Raw genomic sequence first — 19,384 nt, 5'->3', positions numbered from 1 at the left:
GGGTAACATACTCACTCATACACTATATATATCATGAGCTTGTCTTTATAAAATAGTGATGATACCGGGTGTTCGCTAAAAGGCAAGTCGGTTGTAAACAATTCGACTGAATAGTTTGACACAAGTGTTCGCGTGTTCGGACATGAAGTTTGGTTAATCCTTTATAGAGATCCTTGAAAGTGTACACATTTTTTCGCGTCAGTCTATGTGCATTTGTGTTATTTTGTGTTGTGGGCGGAAAATACGTATCTCTCCTGTTCCTAATAAACTTTATTCACAAAGTACTACCTTGTGTGTAGATGTAAAAGATTTAGATATCTATGTCGTGTACATGTCGTCCTCCCAGTTTACCAAAGAGTGAATATTGTTTTACTTTATATCTAACAATATCTCTTCAGAGAGTAAATTTGTCATATTAAATCTGTCAGGACCAGAGCAGGGATTCCCGATGTTATAGAAGGCTAGGGTCCCGCTGACCAATCGTTCCGCGTTAGGAGTACGGTCGGGTCGACAGAGGACATCTGCGAAAATGTAGGATAATTCTAGGATGCTAATTTCCGTAGGTTGTACCTCAGGTCTGAGTAGAAGCTACAATCAGCTGGAAAATGTGTTTCGTCATCCACAACGTTACTATTATATATACGTATTCTGCCTTTAATAGGAATCCACCTCCACCGAACAAATTCACCTAGGTCTATCCCAATGCTACGCTGAGATATATTTAAGCAAAACATACATGAGGTTCAACACAATGTACGAAAGTTTCATTTGCCTGGCTATGATCAAGCGAAAGACTTTGTAAACCAGTCATGGTAATCTAAGGAAAGAAAAGCATTTTAGCCAGCTGAGTCTGAACAAGAAATATTGTACAAATCGAAAACATGTAATTGAAGGCTGCAAAGCAAGGCAATTACAGGAAACTACGTTTATAAACGAACACGCTTCTATAGCGAAATTACTTTTTTGTCCCGAATATTTGCTGTGGTCTTGCTGTATATGAGCTTATAACGAACTACGGTTATAGCGAACTAGAATTAGTGGTCCCTTTGAGTTCGTTATATCCGTAGTTTATTGCACTTGAATTGTTTGATAGGCATTACTTGACGGATGACGGATGACAATGTAGACACACTTTAGAGATAACAGCTTCTTTAATTACTGTAAATGCATGACGGATGACAGTAATTAATGAAGTTGTTATCTATAAATTGTGTCTACTTTGTAATGCAAATACTTACTAGTTATTCCATGAATTGCGGTATTTAACGGACCACCTGCAAATAGCGCTCAGGTTATTGATTGATCCGCGCCAAAACCGAAATATTTCAAATCTGTGTTTGGTTAGTGACGGTGTTTTGCTTAGAAATCCCTTTATGCTCGGTTGATACAGCTAAATTCTCTTGTACCCCAAATAGCTGATCCATAAGCATAGTACATAGCAACAAGCCCAAGCATGAGTAGTAAGATGTTGTTACAGAGACTTTTCCTTCAGCTCGAAAAAACCTCGTACACCCTGCTGATGACACATGGACTTTTCGGTGACACATTGTTGCGACCTTTGTCACGATCGCTAATTGGACTATCGGCGTGGTTACTAGAATGTTATGCACAATATGAAACGATAGCAACTTAACCTTTATCACAGGTATTTGAAATAACACAGCTGAGAGGACACATGGATCCACGCGATGGATTGTACCGGTATAAGCATTTAATTTATAAGGAAGCGTAATGGGAGGGCGAAAATGCAACAACAAAGACGTGTATATATGAATAGCACTTTAATAACATATATGTAAAAATATATCTGATATAACATTCTCTCACATAGTTGGATAAAATACACATATATAAAATAGGTCTTAATCAGTAACTCCAGTGATGTTGACATGTAATACACTTCTGACATTGCTTCGTTAATGGCTGAAGCCATGGTTGAAGCAGTCATCAAGCTTGTGTCATGCATGTGTATATACTCGAGGTTACAAATGACTAGCAGCACACTGTCCCCGTCTTTCGATCGAGGTATCACATATTCTTTAAGTTCAGCACTATATTGATCCCTTTTCTGAAAGGGTATATCCATCCTTGCTCTCGTACAACGTCTATCTTCCCTGGAAGAACGAAGTCCCTTGTTGATGGTGAGGAGACGTCAATTAGCTATGGGTAGTTGGACATATTCATCTGGAGACACTTGAGAGCTGAAAGAGTAATGAGAAATGATAAAACGGTCTCACAGACAGGGTCGATATGAGCTGATGACAATGCGAGAATTAAAACTCCCGAGGAAGGCTGAGAATGAAAATCGAGAGCACACTGACTGCAGGTTAATAATGTAACGCTTTGAGTGAGCGTTATAATCATTTGGTGGATTTTGCACGGCGCGTTATATTAATGTGGGAGGATGCCTGTAGAGATGTAGTTCTTGTGCGTTCACCATTTTTTGGTGAAGCCTACGGGTATTGTGAACAAGGAAACATCAGTGCACTGTATAGATATAGATCAGGATGCTCACCTTGCAAATAAGTTTCTGAGCCGCCTTCTTGTGTTGGTAGTTCCACGCTGAATCAAGAACGTATTTGCCTTGACCTTGCTCCTGGGATCTCTGGATGAACTTTGTGCATGCGGCTTGAAGGTCGGAGAATCCATATTCGACAGAAGCACAGAGGAGACCTGAAGAAACGAAAACAAAACTCAATACTTTGTTCATTTGAAATGAAACACATCATGGCCCTGACTTTTAACAAGGAACTGGAATATGAAGAGTCAGTAGTGCTTGCATCTTCGTTTCATATTGTCCCGTGACTTACCAATTACGTTGCTGACGTCAACCTTGACCTTTCCCGAGTGTACGAATGTGATGAACGTCCTGAAATCCTCCGCTGAGTAGTCCTGCACGTTGATCACCAGCTTCTGGGGGAGGGGTGAATGTTTTGCCTTCTTTGACTTTTTGTTGGATGATTCCGCCTCCGCCTTCCTTTGGTGGTGAAGAATTAGTTGGTACAAGCATCTGCAACACGAACAAAAATTGCCTGCTGAGAAATGCATCATAAGCGTAGTTGATGAATGAATGAATGAAGCGGCACTTTCTTCCTTGGTAGGACAATGCTACTTCTATACCTTATTTTAGTAACGTTCTCATATGATAGACGGGATACATGTCACGTGTGGGACTGTCATTTATTCAATATACCCACTTCAAATATGGAGTACAGGCAACCTAATTGGGATATTGTAGTGATGGCGCCCGTTTCCATGCCTTGTCTTATGTGTGGAAAATGGACAAATTTCAGTTGTTCAGTGTTATTAGCTAAATCAGCAATGGCTACTAGTCTCACAAGTGAGAACTAGCATGGAGGGACTGTTACTGGACGATGGCAGGCCCATCCCTTCCCAGGTGGGTGGTTGTAATCGAACCTTACCTGCTTCTCGTAGCCAGAATAGCCTTGACACCATAGATAGGAACCTGCCTCCTCCCGACCAGGAATGTGACGTCACACATCTCTGGCATATCAAGAATGAGAGCGAGGCTATCGTGCAGACCCCCGGTGCTTCTAAATATCATGACCTCCCCTTGGGTGGAGGTGGGGCGGGACGGCTTCATTGCGGAGCGAGAGGGGGCGTCGTCCTCGCCGGAATCGTACCCAGAAGAGGAACTTTCAGCTGAAAAATAAACATTTATTGAATACAAGCTGTCATGCGCATGCTTTCCTGTTCTTATTCATCTAATATTGGAAAGGAATTATAAATATGCACAATTCCATTACACTCCTGCCTTGAAAGTGTACAAAAAAAAAATGAGGTAGGGTTGAACACCCTCATGTATTCATTTCATCCATTTCATCAAAAATGATTTCATCAAGTAGATAGAATTACTGAGACACTCCAAAATGTGATGGAAAGGGTAAAAATGTATACCGACGGTAGTATATTTATTTCGGACACTCCAGAAACTTTCAGAAGTAATTTTCTTGAGGTCGGTTTGTATGCATCCCACACCATAGTACGGAGTGATAATAACACAGGTCGGACCTACCTTCTAGCTCTACCTGACGGACATCCTCGAGGATATCACAGTCCAACAGGTGAACACGAGAATCACAACGGTTCATGTTTCTGGATGTAGTGTGTAATTCCAATATGCGTATAAAATCCACAGATCTTGTTGGTAATCCAAAGTGAATGTATGGAAGTCCGAGAAGGAATGACCACAAGCGGTCACTTGCCTGTTATATACCCCTGACTGTCAACACAATGATGGAGATGTCAGTGCCACAATGCCGTTGTCCCGAGAACTCCTATGTTGACACATAGGCTTCCACGTTACCTTTCTCATGTCAGTTACTGTTGTGATTACAGTAATGACCACCACGTGACCACTGACCGCTCTGTCCAACACTTGTCAGTAACGAAAACACTGACATAATTAACTAATTAATAGGTGTAAGTGAGAGGAAGTTTACAGTTTTGATTAGGATTAGTCAACACACCTACATGTGAACTGCGTCACTTTGAAGAAGGATTTAGTGTAAAGATGGTTGATTGCATGGTATTATCAGATTAAAGAACCTGTGATTGATTTGGAAGGACAATAGGCCTACAACAGAACCGCGCAGTTGCTCCATGTACAAAAGCACAATTTACTATTGTTCCGTTGAAGGCAAGGTGTGGGGTAAATACTGGTTGATTACACTTTGGAACAATATTTATTTTACGATTGCTGGCAACAGCTTCGCATTCGTTGTAAGCTCCATTGGAAGCAAAATGAACAAAAGTTCCATGCAGCGAACTAATTAAATGAGGCCACTCGAAGACGAAATGTAGCAAGTGACAAAGGAATGCATGAAAGAAAAGCTGTTTCGTGTTTCTTTTTTATGTAGGTATTATTATAACATCGAGAGATCAATACGCATTAATACAATACACTGTATATAGAATGGGTGCATTTTATTAATTATTACAACTTAATACTTTTCGTACATGGACATTAACATAAATTATTTTTCCATATGATACATCATACATTCAATTCGATCTTATAACAAAATGAAGCACTTTAGGATGAAAGAGAAACCACAGTTGTATCCCATAACATACTTGGAATTCGAATAGTAATAAAAATTAAAGAACACTTAAATATATCATATAACAAGTAATACAACTATTTGTAGTGGAAAACAGAAATTTAATTTATTATTCACACATTATGATTATATCAAACATTCCTCACATGATTTCAGCGACTGTTTACTCTCATAACGATGACTGATCGTTCGATCGACAAGAAAATAACGACTGTTTTTTTCTCTTATTGTAATATTTTACCGTTCCCTCATAAATAGAATTCATTTATAACTGATTTTTTTCTCATTTATACAGATGTGTGGAATAAATATTACATGACAAAATATTTGTCCCTGTTACTAATTTCCTTGTTCACGCATTGTGAGTTTCATGAATGGTTGCACATGTTTGAATAGCTGCTTGTACACTTCCAAGGTTTGGCACTGTAAATTATATCGCGATGAACATTGCCGCATTTACAACAGGTACCACTTAAAATGTCACTTTCTTCTTCTTTCTTCTATATCACCAGCATTGTGGTTAAACCCAGGATTTAATTCACAGCAACAACATGTTGACAAATGAAACTGCATCTTAGTTACGACATCTAAATCGCGAAGCCTGTCGCTTACTCGGTGTACACAGTGCAAAGCTTATAGTAAGAAGGTATTGAAAACACCGGACACTATGTACAGAGGTCTCCGTTTACATTAGGTGAAGTATATACAGACAAATGCGTAACAAGGAAAGAACATAGGTCCGATTCACACTGTGTTCATTTAAAACGCCAATAGTGATCATTGGCGCGTCAAATTACAGTATAACACGAAACATATGAGTTCAGGTTTCTTGTTTTATGCAGATGTAGCAACAGTTAAAAAAAATAATGTCATACTGATATTTGTATATATATGAATCAGGAATATATCAAATCATAGATATCTATAGACATTGAGGATATTGTGTAAGACACCCGACCGCCTCACGCCGAAGACGTTGATATAATATACTTGTTGTTACCCTGCCTGGTGCTCAAAAATAATGTGATAAAACAAGGCCTCGGAGACAGTATAATGTTTTGTGAGTTTGGGATTCCTGTTAAACTGCGGCATGGTAGCCCAGTGGGCCAGCACTGTAAAATTGACAGTTCGTACTACAACAAGCGGCCACACTGGCACAAGTTGTCAAAGAAATTTAGCCAAATATGTATGTGAATCTTCAAAATTAAGAAACAACAATTAAGTTAAATATTTATTGTCTATCCTCGACGAAGTTCTGAACATTATTCTGTACAAATAATAATGGATTGTAATTATTATTGTGTCTATTTCGCCAAACATCATCTGTATCTTGTGCACACGTGGTCAAATATGGCTTAAGTCCAATTAAAATGTCTGTTATAGTAAAGAAACAATTTCGACATGGTCGACATAATGTTGGCATAAATCTTTTATAACCCTTCTCATGCAGTATTTATCTCATCTTTTTTGTCGCCAAATGTATATATAATATTCTCGTTAATGAACCACACCTATACGATTTATACTCACCTTCGGTGTGAGTATGTGTGTGTGTGTGTGTGTGTGTGTGGGGGGGGGGGGGGTCTATTAATTATCGACAAAAACAAGTGCACTGTTCATTACAGGTAAAATAAATTATTGATTGTATATAAAAGACATTGTACACTGATTGCAACACCTGATGAGGCTGACATAGACATGTATACTAATTTACTCATCATTTTTCAAAGACCGCTTTATCTTTACATCTTGTTTGCCCAAATATAATGACATACGCTTTTCATGTTTTTCTTCAAAATATGATTAATTATCATCATATAAGGTCATTTTGTTTGTCAAATAATAATAAAAAACAATATTAATGCTTGCTAAATGTGTGTACGATATGTTCAAGATTCATGGAAATACAGGACATAAAGTTGTAACCAGAGCATATGTGTACAATATACTATATAAGTAAATGCATGTCTTATATTGGTCTGTTGGCCTGAAGGGCAATAGAAATTGTCATTGTTAGCATGTTTGATTATTTAATAATATTCGCCTACACCCGGTGTCATCACTTGTTTTCATATAATTTTCACCACTATTTTGCCTGTAACACCCTATGGAATCTGTCTCCCCGGATATTCGAGACTGGTCATTCGCTGATACTCTACATTAAAAGATTGTGGTAATTCAGATTAATATATAACATCATAGATAAAGATTTTTTAATTCTCGATTATCTGCCGAAACAGAACACATTGGGCTTAAAATTGAAAATAGAGTTGGAAATGATATCATCCTGCAATGGATAATGTAAAAGGTATGTTTTTCACTCTTAACGATAACGCTGTTGTTTGAAATTTACAGCAATAAAAAAATACATGTGAAATCAATCTTCCATGTACGTGTCAAGCCTGGTGTGAAAGTCCTTAAGGCTCGTTGCATCTCCAACGTGCATGTTTATTTAGCTTTAACGCTCAAACACACAGCTCTGAATATTAGCAGAACTAGAGTTGGTTCACCTTCTTTAAATCTTAAATGAAATAATAACAGGGCATCAAAGCAGAAAAGAGTTTAGCTTATGTGCTCTTTCCAACAATGTGTCAAAATGTAACGACAAGCTATGTGCGTTGTTGACACAATGTTGAAGCCTTTTTGTTCATTGCCATCCATTAAACAAATGTTCGGTTAGAATTTCTTAAATTTAAAATCTTGAAAATTCATATACGATTGCGTTATTAATAAGTGCAATATATTCCATTTGAATATATGTCGTTGTAGGAGGTATTTGCTTATATATTTTAATTAGTTTTAATTTAGATCAATGATTGTCCATTTATTATCTATTTACACAGGTGTTGCGTACATTCTAACAACACCGTTGTGATTGCAAACTTTCATTTCAAGAAGCTCAAATACTTCAGAATCTGTTGAAAAGAGCAATGTGTAACAGTTGTTTCGCCTTTGTCCATAAATCTATCAATCTCACTAATAATCTGATAATCACATCTCTAATTGACCACTTAACTCTTAAACCCCTTTCATAGGATAAATCCGTAAACCTAACAAATCGCTGAGCCTAATGCCTTAATTACGTCGGTGTTGTGACACGTAACAACCTTCAGCTATGAACAGTTGTGATAAGCAGATATCACGTGGTGGCAATTCATTCGGCGTGGAATCACGTGGCACGAGCAGAGCGCGTGAAGTTGAAGCCTCAGTGTCAACATTGATTTATGAATGACACTGACATTGGTTGTTTTTATAAGTACAGCTATATAATGTAGCTTGTTGTAGATGCGGTCATTCCCCTCTTGGATTTGAACATAACACAGCTTTTCCTTACATTTAGTCTAAGTTATTCCCAAACATCAAGAATGAACCGTTATGATTCTCGTGTTTGTCTGTTGGATGCTGATGTCCTTGAATTCGAAACAGTTCAGGGCAATGACGGTGATGTTGATGGTGAGTTTACCTTCATATTTGTCTTAGAACCTGTCACAAACATGATTCCTAGTAATTTCTTTGGGAGGCATTTAGAAGTTGGAGGTCTAAATAAGGATACGAATTATGGATGAACTACTTCTTTATTACACATGTTTGATAACGGTGATAGAACCTACACCAAAACGTCGCTCCTAATTGTAATAAAGAAGTTGTCCATCCATAAATCTTTATCCCTACTATGCATCCTTGTATATGAAACTGAAAATAATTTTACCAGTATGCCGGCTTTCCCACACTGGTTTGTCTGACCAAGCATCGATTATTTTCCAGTCCGTTTTTGTTAGATTATCATGAATTGTTTTTATAGACCTCCGCAATATTTCGTGACATTACGGCATAAAACACCATTCACTCGTTAAGTTTCAAGCTGTAGCGCAAGTCGTCGTAATCATGGTATGATATTGAACATATAATGTGAACTACACGTGAAAATGTGTTTTTCAAGACATGTTATGATGATTAATTTCCATGATTGTTCCAGCCGAGAGCTCTTCATCTGGGTACGACTCCAGTGATTACAGCTCTGACGAAGAAGTAAACCCCACCAACGTACCCAACGTCCCTTCCGGGTTCGCTTCCCTCCATCCAGCCTCGACTCGCTCCAACCCCGTCCCACACAGTCACTGCGGGAACGCCATGGTGTTCAGGAGTACAGGAGGACTCCAGGACAGCCTTGCACTCATCTTGGAAATGCCTGATATGTGTGACGTCACTTTTCTTGTGGGCAAGACAAAGGTTCCTGTTTATGGCGTCAAAGCCATTTTGGCAACGCGAAGCAGGTACGTCGTGTTCTTTATTACACGAAAACAGTGTGACAAAGATACTCATATTTTATGAATGATTTACCGAATGTGATTTATTGTAAGGGTTATACCTAATCTGGTTTACCCTTTTACATTTTTGTTTTTTTGGGATATGTTTCATTACCATTTCAGAAAATGAAAGCGACAAAACCCTTTCCAAGGGCACAAGAAACAAATTCCCGAAAATGAAGTCATTTCTGTGCATTTATAAACCATTTTCGCTTTTTAGATATCTGTACCAGCTGGTATTAAAGCACCAGAAACAATCAAGGCAAGATATTTCCAACAAGAAAAAATCTAAGGTCAAAGACTCTCCGTTGTCACCGAGACTCCTCATCAACGTCCCCGAATACCAAGTCGAGGACTTCAAGACATTCATCAAATTTGTCCACTCCGGGAAGGCCAGAGTCGATCTTGGCAATGTGATAGGTGAGTGTCCTTGTATTCTAGTCATCAGTATAAACATAATGAATGACCGTTTATCATTACATTTTCCTCATTAATATCTTTCACGAACTTCATTTCAAATGTTCCCAACTAACGTTTTATTTGTCAATGTATTTACAGGACTACTTTGTTCTGCGGTCGAGTTTGGATTTACTGACCTTGAAGCTGCCTGTACTGAGTTCATACAGAGATGCCGAGGTCAAGGCCATAGATCAGTGCTTCTAGATTGTGCCTGGAACTATCAACACAAAAGAACAGCACAAAGACTTATTTGCCAGGTATGTACCCGCATTTTCTTTTAGATGCCCATTTCCAAAAGTAAACAGTTTAATATCGCCACATGATGCCAAAGTTGCTACAAAAAAATATATAAAGGACAATGTTATAGTATTAGGATCGATTGAATTTGAAAAACGAAACATCGCTCTTTTCCTGAATGGAGACAAAATTAATAAACTAGTTTACATTTTACCCTCAGCTTTCGACGGTGACCAGCTGAACAACACATATGACCAGTAAGGATCAAAGCGCGTCATAATAATCCCAAGGTGATTCGAAAATGACAACAAGCAGACGAAGTTAGAATCAGAAAGAGAAGAAGTAAGACAAGAAGGACACCAACCAAGCCGGAACGGAACAGTACTTGTGAATGTCAAGTCACTCCACACCAGTGCAAGAAAGCAAATCGACGACGCTCACCGTGAAAGCTGTGAAAAGCAAATATATCCACATCTATCGGAGGAGGTGATGAAACTCAAGATGAACCATGTACAGCAGTACTGGTATTTCTAAGTTCACGGAACACCAGTTCAAGGCGCAGCAACGAGTCAATTGGTGCAGACAACGTATCGACGCCCCATTGTTTGGCTCTACAATGCGACTTTGATTAATAAAGAATATGTATTCATACTCCAGGTCTTTACTGTTGCTACATTACACAGAGTTCCAAATCAGAGACACAAAAAAACTGATGGAAAGGAGTAAGAGAACAATTGTTCGGGGACGTAGACATCAAGAATTCCATTTCGTACATATCTTATCCCGGACATTAATTGGTTGTGTAGCAAACACATTAGATACAACATTCCACCTCGTTATTTACTTACTTGAAAATGTACATTCTGAACACAACTGTTTCCTGTTCTCTTACTAAGATCCGAGGTTCAATAGGTCTTCAGCAACCCATGCTGGCCGTAAAAGGCGACTTTGCTTGTCGTCAGAGGCGACTAACGGCATCGGGTCGTCAGGCTCGCTGACTTGGTTGATGCATGTCATCGTATCCCAATTACGTGGATCGATGCTCATGATGTCAAGCACCGGAGTGTCTGGTCCAGACTCGATTACTTCCAGACCGCCGGCATATAGCTGGAACATTGCTGAGTTAAACGACAAACAAATCTTACTTGCACTTGCGGGACACAGCATGCGTGTACAAGCCATTGTATAAACTATAAGGCTACACATGTGGATATCTTGGAAGAACACAACATTCACCAATGCATATGCGTTTACTCATGTATATAACCATATAAAATACCCCCAGACACACAAGTATGCGTAAATGCGAGACTTTTCGCATGATGGTTAACCATAACATGCACTCATGCCGACACACAAACATGTAAACGTATCCGCATTTTGACATTCAGATACATACATACCCGTATTTGATATACACAGTTCATATATACTAGAAAACGCACGCGCACATACAAGAAAGATGTACCTATACATGCCTATGCTTATTCAAATACACACGCGCACATGTGGATATGCCAAGTAATGATAACATGCTTTTACCAAAAGTAAATGAAAGTTAGACGTATATTTGTTTTGTTTTAAACATATTTTACTGTCCAAAAAGACAATGGGATTGGCACCATTGCAACCGTCTTGTCCTCTTCTCCCTCGACTCTGGTATCAATTTGTAAAAAAAGTTACGTCCCAGACAATATGATATCTTTATACTTAATTTATCTAATAAACCTTTCCCATCAACATTCTAAGAAACATGATAAGCGCGTTTATTTTCATATGTCCCTTCGCGACTTTTTTACTTAATTGAGTCCCAATGCAATGCGTATATGTACGAATATAACATCATTATAAAATGCCAATGCAGCGACATCCTTACTGTGACAATACTACGTCAAACAATGTATGTTATTCGGAAGATTAAGCGTTGTGGAATACATTGTAGGTGTATATTGAAATAACATGTGAAGCCGACGTATGTGTTTAATTAAGTTGGATTTGCCATCCGCAGCAACAACGTGTTTGCTCTGTAAACATTGAAGCCTTAAAACGTAGAACCAGTGTTATTCACTTTATTTCTTAATTCATTGCGAAATCATGTATATTTTAAGCTCTTAAACTGAGCCTTAACTATAGGCAAATAAGCAGACAGAAATAATTTAAAACAGATGCAGATTTCGTTTTGTCTTTTATGATAATTACAACGTTGTACACGACTTATGAAATGACAGTTTTTGTCCAAATCATTTTAGTCCTATTTACAATTGTGTCTCATCAAGTCAAGATTTTTAAATGTTCAAAATGAAATGGATTTTTGAGATATCACCCAAACTGTGTTAACCGTCATTGCTGTTGGTGGATATATAAGTTAAATGGATACGTTTTCTTCCCAAATTGTAATTATGGCCTGTTAATTATTGCCATAACAGTCAACTTTCACTTCAGGTCGAGTAATATTCCAGCAACACCAACCTTTGGTGTCCACATTTTCTCAGCCGTCATGGAAAAAAACCCAGTTGACATAAGTGTTCAAAACAAAAGCTTGAACACCCAGCCTTATTAGGCGTTTAGGAGACACATTTAAGTACATGTGTATTCATTGTGAAATAGTAATGAATAAATAAATAAATAAATAAATAAATAAATAAATAAATAAATAAATAAATAAATAAATAAATAAATAAATAAATAAATAAATAAATAAATAAATAAATAAATAAATAAATAAATAAATAAATAAATAAATTGTCAGTATCCCTAAAGAAGAAATATTTCCCAAGGTAAATCATATAGAAAGCATTATGTTTGAAGCGAACAATGCAATTATTGCATATACCAATAAATAATGCCAGGTCAAAACGTATATTATAATGGTTAAGAGCACATTGTTTGACACTCATATCGTGTTAAAGTATATTGCGTGTCACTAGCAGCACAATACCCACATTCATCTGTTAACGTGTCAGGTACTTCTGAAAGCTTATACGCTATAAGCTAATTGCCCATAAACAGCTGAGATACGCAAAGTAATGAAATTTAATTGATGATCTAATTAACGCGACATGATACACGTGTTCTCTTAATTGCTGTCCCCTGTGTTATTTCAACAATATGACAGAACGGTAACACCTTAACAGAATGTGTCATAAGCCAAGATATCGCTGCATGGGCATATAGAGGATATATAGATATAAGTATGTTGTTTGTGTATTCTAAAAAATATTAATGCAATTGCAATTTTTAATTCGACCTTGGATAAATGTTTCTTAAGTATTTACCATTAACAATTTCCCTACAATCTAGTATGATAAAAAAAATATGTATTTGATTTTGTTTAGGGAACGATCCCGCTTATTCCACCACCACAAAATATATCACTTAAACGCTTAATGTGTCATGCGGTAATATACCACATATATGTTCGGGGAACAAACAGTCATGTACGACAAACACATGGCCTCCCGTTTTGCCTTTCCCTATTTCTTCTAGCCATATTTCTAACCGTATTAGTTTTTAAAAAATCACATATTGTTATACATATATTAATATTCATATGCACATATATATGTTATTTGCTCAGGAATAACTTGTTGTTTCTGTTATGAACACGGTAATTTTATCGACTGGGAATTGAATGGAATTTTCTCGATGTTAAGAACGATAAACACACGCAAGATTTCGATTTGTTTTGTAGTTGAGTACCAATATATAAATGAAGTGATAAAATTGCGTAAAAAATCTGCAGCTTCTGGAACTATAACTGACGCTTCCAACCAATACTGACTGCGCCCTCGGGTTAATACATACGCGCACTCTATGTCATTTTCTTATATAACCTTGCCTCTAAATGTTGGAAATATAGATTGTTACATAAGGGAAAATCACATGTCCCGCGTGAGAAGTTTGATTATCTGGATTGAGCATGCATTTGTTTCCTAAAAGGTTTTGTTTGTTGTTTGTTGTTTAACGGCGCACTCAGCAACATTCCATCCATATGACGGCGATCTGTAAATAAACGATTCTGGACAAGACAGTCCAGTGATTGACATCGTGAACATCGATCTATGCAATTTGGATACGACGAAAATAATTATTACTTACGACAAGCATAGTCGCATATTTCGGCAAGCATGGGTTGCTGAAGACTATTTTCTCTTCCTGGATCTTCACGGGTCTTCTAAAAGGTAAACGAAACGATATCGTTTTTCGACACACAAAAAAAACTATCAATGTTCCGATGACACAGGCCGGCAAACATAATGATTCATTATACAGATTTTAAAATCCGAAGTTACTTATACAGGAAACAAATGTTTGATGTGGTCGAAACTTTGTATTTTAAAAACAAGTCGCAAATTACTATTCTATTCTAAGGGATATCTTCGCTTGAATTCATTTTATATGTACAATATGGTATGTAATAGCGTCGTAATTAAGGTTTAATTCAAAGCAATATATCTTATTTTTTTAACGTGTTATTAATATACGTCAAACTTGTACATTTTCATGATATTTCATAATAAATTGTGAACATAAATCAAGCTGATACATCGATGCCTCCGTTTGGTGACGTAAATAATAATCTATCTGATCGAAACATGTATTTTAAGAATCGATCTGCAAAGCAAACCATACAAAAATTTATATGAAATTTATGCACTTTGTTTTAACTTGATATTTTATCCCGAGTTTGATGTAGCATTTGGGAATGTACCTGAACCGAAGCATACTGACCCACTGATCACAGTAAAACTGCAATCTGCGAAATATGCCTTATGATTTTGTCTGATTCATACAACGGACACGGAGATTTTAAAGTTTTATTCAAGTTTTATACAATAGGTTATTATCAACACATATACAAACAAATCTATCAATCTCCTTCCTCTCAGTTCCGTCAATCAGGGCTCAATTACCCACTTAACACACATTACCGAGTCACCTACACGCTTAATACAAACAACCCAGATAGTCGTTTTCACGGATGTGAATGTTTTCCTAAGTAACAGGTCTTATCTGTATGTTGTTGTGGTTGCAGCGGTCACGTGATTACGACTTATTCACCCCTGGAGCACGTGTCACAAGCACAACACACGAAACTGAAGCCGATATGTCAACATTGATGTAAGTATGACATGAAGTGGTAAGAACTACAGTTTAAGCTGTGTTTGGAAACGCCTGGGTATAAAGCTTAGCCGAGTGTATGAGGTGACATTGCTACCTAAGATAACTGTGTATAAAGACGTCGAAAACTGTATAATACTTCTATGAACAGTTGAACATTTTATCTGAAAGAAGATATGAACCGTTATGATTCCCGAGTTTGTCTCCTTGACAGTGATGTCTTGGAACATGTTGACCATTGTAACTACGAATCAGATGTTTATGGTAGGAATAAATATACTTTATGTTGTTTACATGTTTAAGTTTTTTAAAGGACTAAAACGCAAACTTTCTCACCTCAATAAGTAAATGTTACAGAGTTATAGTTCTAATGTCTCACTGTCGTTTCAGGACCCATCATATGTTTGTATATTTTAAAGTATCCAGTACATGCACAAGTCATATATCATAAGTTATTTTCAAGTATTATTTGCAGAGTTCATTTCAGATTGAATATACTTTCCTAACGTGGACGTTTAGGCTATTCAATACATTAGTACGCTGGTTTATATCGATAAATTATTTATCTTATATAATATCGTCAGATATATTTTCATGTTATAATCAATATAATACGGATGGTGTATTTGTCTTTTAAATCTAGCCACTGTTTTAAAACATCTTCATTTACTTAAGCAGAAAGTTCTTCCTCCGGCTATGAGTCGAGTGACTTCTCAGATGAGGAGGCAAACGACCACCACTTACCCCTAAACCCTCCTGTATGTCCAGCATCTGCCTTTAAACAGCAACCTACAGGACGTTGTAGATCCACCCGAACCCCAACATGCGGGGATGTGATGATGTTGAGGAGTACAGGGAAGCTTCAGGATAACCTTGCCCTCATTTTGGAAATGCCAGACATGTGTGACGTCACATTCCTGGTTGGGAGAAAACAGGTTCCTATCTATGGAGTCAAGGCTATTTTAGCTACCAGAAGCAGGTAATTCACGTTGCAGGATAAACGTCTTAAAGCATATAATTGAAAAAGGTCATCTGTGTAAAAAGATGTATTAGTATCCGAATCCTCTAAACAGGATAACAATCAATACACAAAGAAAACGTAAGCTCACTCTTCAAAACAGGGTCAACGTTTTTAGCTATAAATTCTTCTTCTCAGACAGTTTTGACATGTGAGAAAAGTAACAATGAAGAATTTGCATTTGCACTTTTTAAATTCCATGTTTTCAGATATCTGTACCAACTGATTCTGCAACAACAAAAGCAAGTCGAACTCGATAACCCCAGTAAGAAAAGATCAAAGAAATCCAAACCTTCCCCAATACAACACAAACTCTGCATCAAGGTCCCTGATTATCAAGTTGAGGATTTCAGGGCATTTCTACGTTTCGTTCATTCGGGCAAGGTTGAAATAGATTCCAGCAATGTAATAGGTAAGTGTGTGCATTTATCCTGTGCTTATATCTATCAACTTGCACACTAATAAGGAAAATCCTTTATTGTACTTCGTTGTGTTTCTATCTGATGTTTTTTCGTGACAATTATTTTTTTACAATTGTTTTTTGCAGGACTACTTTGTGCCGCTGTCGAGTTTGGATTCTGCGACCTTTAGTCGACCTGCATGAAGTTTACTGAGATTTTACAAGACAAGGACCGTAGATCAGCATTACTCGATTCTGCTTGGAACTACCAGCACAAGCGTACAGCACAGAAACTGATCTGGCAGGTATGTATAAAACATATAGCATATAATCATTCTTGTAGTAATATAGTAAACACACATACTTCTATTCTATTTTATTTTAAGTGCACCCAGACCAATAACGACAACCATACATATAGTACACTAACTCACTCGATGTCGCTGTTTGGCTGTTAAGAGTGTCGTGGTTAATTGCTATTTTCCACCATTATGGCATTTCAGTAATATTGGGGGACACGGGTGGCCCAGTCGTCTCAGGCACCGCGATTCGCCGTGCAGAGTTGCGTCCCTTGGGCACGCCAGAAACCTATGGTGGTTATGGGTTCGAATCCCGGTTCGCCCCGATTACGTTTCTAGGCTTGTCAGCACCATACCCGTGTTTGTGTGTTTCACCGACGTGGTAAACGTCTGAGACCTGCATCACTTCGGGCTTTCCTCCCAAATTAAGCTGACACGCCGTGATATAACTGAAATACTGTTAAAAGCGGCGTTAAACCAAACTCACCCACTCAGTCACTTCAGTAATATTGCGACGCCAAACCCGTGTTATGTGTAGTGTAAGTGATGAAAGTGTAACTCAAAGAAGAAACTCCAAGACAATAACTCACATAAGACGAAATTGCTGGAGCTACTGTGCCCCTTTCAACAACAATGAATATAAGTCAATATATTTGTGAAATATATCCATTAAATAATTATTATTTTTATTCCAGCTATCCAGTATAACCAGCTGAAGTTCTCAAAGCGCCGCGAGGTTTCAGTAACAGCCCACCCCTGGGATCCAGAAGAAGACTGGAGACACAGATGGAGGACATCAACGGCAGGTCTCAGTGGATGAGAAGACGACAACCTTGTGTCGTCGTACGACCCAGTGCAATGTCTTACGGCCCTGAAGGAGGCACAGCTGAACACAAGCTTACATTGGATTCCATTGGATACAGCAGAGAGACTATACAAAGACTATAGACTCCCTGGGTATAGGTTCGAATCCCAGATCACTTACCGGGCTCCAGTAGATGACTGAAGAAATAGATCGAGGACATCAACGTCAGGTCACAGTGAATGAGAGGATGACCACGGAAGTTCATGGTGCTGCGGAACAGTCCAGGTCAGCATACAGGCATGCCTTGATCCCTGTGAAGAACAAAGACGACAGGTCTCACTGGATGAGAAGAAGAGAACCGTATGTCATCGTACGACCTTGTGGAATGTCGTCGTACGGCACTGAAGGATGTCTAGCTGAACACAAGCCCACATTGGTTCCATTAATGTAAGCTGTGCAAACTGTATGTCACATTTAAAGTTATGACGCCTTGCTGCCGGAGCTATTTGATACAACAGGGGAATAACACAAAGACTATGGACACCCTTGATATAGGTTCGAATCTCAGACACCTTCCCAGCCTCCAGTAGATGACTAAAGAAATAAACCGAGGACATCAACGTCAGGTCACAGTGAATGAGAAGATGGCTACGGAAGGTCATGGTGCTGCGGCCCAGGGAATGCCATCGTACATATTGAACAGAAAGAAGTCCAGGTCAGCGCACAGGCATGCCTTGGTCCCTATGAAGAACAAAGACGTGGATGTTCCAACCACGCACGGGGTTATGAATGTAAGCTGTGCAGAATGTACAGCACGTTACAGTTGTTGCGGGGGAATATTTAATATTGGTTCGAATTCCAGACACCTTCTCTGTCACCACCAGAGTGGTAAACATCTACCACATGCGTCTCACTGTCCTTTGGGCGGTCGGGTAGCCTAGTTGTTAAAGTGTTCGCTCGTCACGCTGGAGACCCGGGTTCAATTTCCGACATGTGTACAATGTGTGAAGTCCATTTCCGGTGTCCCCCGCCGTAATATTGCTAGAATATTGCTAAAAGCGGCGTAAAATCAAACTCTCTCACTATCTCTGCGCATTATAATGACACACAATGATGTATATGGACTGGAGAAGTTCCACAGAAACGTCAATCCCAATAACACTTATAATTACAGAGACTGTGTGCTCAATATAATCTATTTTTTAATGTATTGATCTGGTTCATACAATTGAACGCAATGGTTGTATTTCAAAGTATAAATTAAAAGTGTTCTTTGTACAAATGTCTTGTAATTCGTTATCATTGCTGCATCGTATTAACCGATGTCGTCACTGATGTTCACTGATCTTTTGCCTTTTACACCCAATGGAAACTATTTGGGCGGATAATCGAGACTGGTTGTTCTCTGGCAGTGACGTTTTGTATTTACATATAACATACGTGAATGAATACACATATGCAAATATGCCAAGATGTTCAAGTTGTGATCTAAAAGCCTGGAATGTAATCATCCTAGGAAATGACAAACGTGCATGATATAGAATGTGACTTACTATTTGTCACTAGAGCCACCTGTCACTTGGTATCATCGCTAATTAGTTTTGAGTCATAAAAACAGGCTTTTGGTATAGCTGGAATCGTACAATAAGATTGC

At 38.1% G+C, this 19,384-nt stretch overlaps 3 protein-coding genes across 3 annotated transcripts; 2 read left to right on the top strand and 1 right to left on the bottom strand.

Moving 5' to 3' along the window:
* Window positions 1–1,868: 1,868 nt before the first annotated feature.
* Window positions 1,869–3,543, bottom strand: LOC124120081 (serine-enriched protein-like). The gene is made up of 4 exons (XM_046482818.2): window positions 3,423–3,543; window positions 2,811–3,010; window positions 2,516–2,673; window positions 1,869–2,201 (listed from the first exon to the last, which is right to left on the bottom strand). The coding sequence occupies exons 1-4, from the start codon at window positions 3,509–3,511 to the stop codon at window positions 2,181–2,183; spliced, it is 468 nt and encodes a 155-aa protein (XP_046338774.1). The 5' UTR covers window positions 3,512–3,543; the 3' UTR covers window positions 1,869–2,180.
* Window positions 3,544–8,404: 4,861 nt separating this feature from the next.
* LOC124120085 lies at window positions 8,405–9,431 on the top strand. Its single transcript, XM_046482823.2, has 2 exons — window positions 8,405–8,537; window positions 9,061–9,431. The coding sequence occupies exons 1-2, from the start codon at window positions 8,450–8,452 to the stop codon at window positions 9,414–9,416; spliced, it is 444 nt and encodes a 147-aa protein (XP_046338779.2). The 5' UTR covers window positions 8,405–8,449; the 3' UTR covers window positions 9,417–9,431.
* A 6,616-nt stretch (window positions 9,432–16,047) lies between these two features.
* Window positions 16,048–17,745, top strand: LOC125374698 (serine-enriched protein-like). The gene is made up of 3 exons (XM_048385955.1): window positions 16,048–16,187; window positions 16,436–16,638; window positions 17,621–17,745. The coding sequence occupies exons 1-3, from the start codon at window positions 16,048–16,050 to the stop codon at window positions 17,743–17,745; spliced, it is 468 nt and encodes a 155-aa protein (XP_048241912.1).
* Window positions 17,746–19,384: the final 1,639 nt, after the last annotated feature.

The sequence above is a fragment of the Haliotis rufescens genome, unplaced genomic scaffold, assembly GCF_023055435.1.
Source record: "Haliotis rufescens isolate VD_foot unplaced genomic scaffold, xgHalRufe1.0.p SCAF_6, whole genome shotgun sequence".
Taxonomy (NCBI): Eukaryota; Metazoa; Mollusca; class Gastropoda; order Lepetellida; family Haliotidae; genus Haliotis; species Haliotis rufescens.
This window is presented reverse-complemented; position numbering and strand designations above follow the sequence as displayed.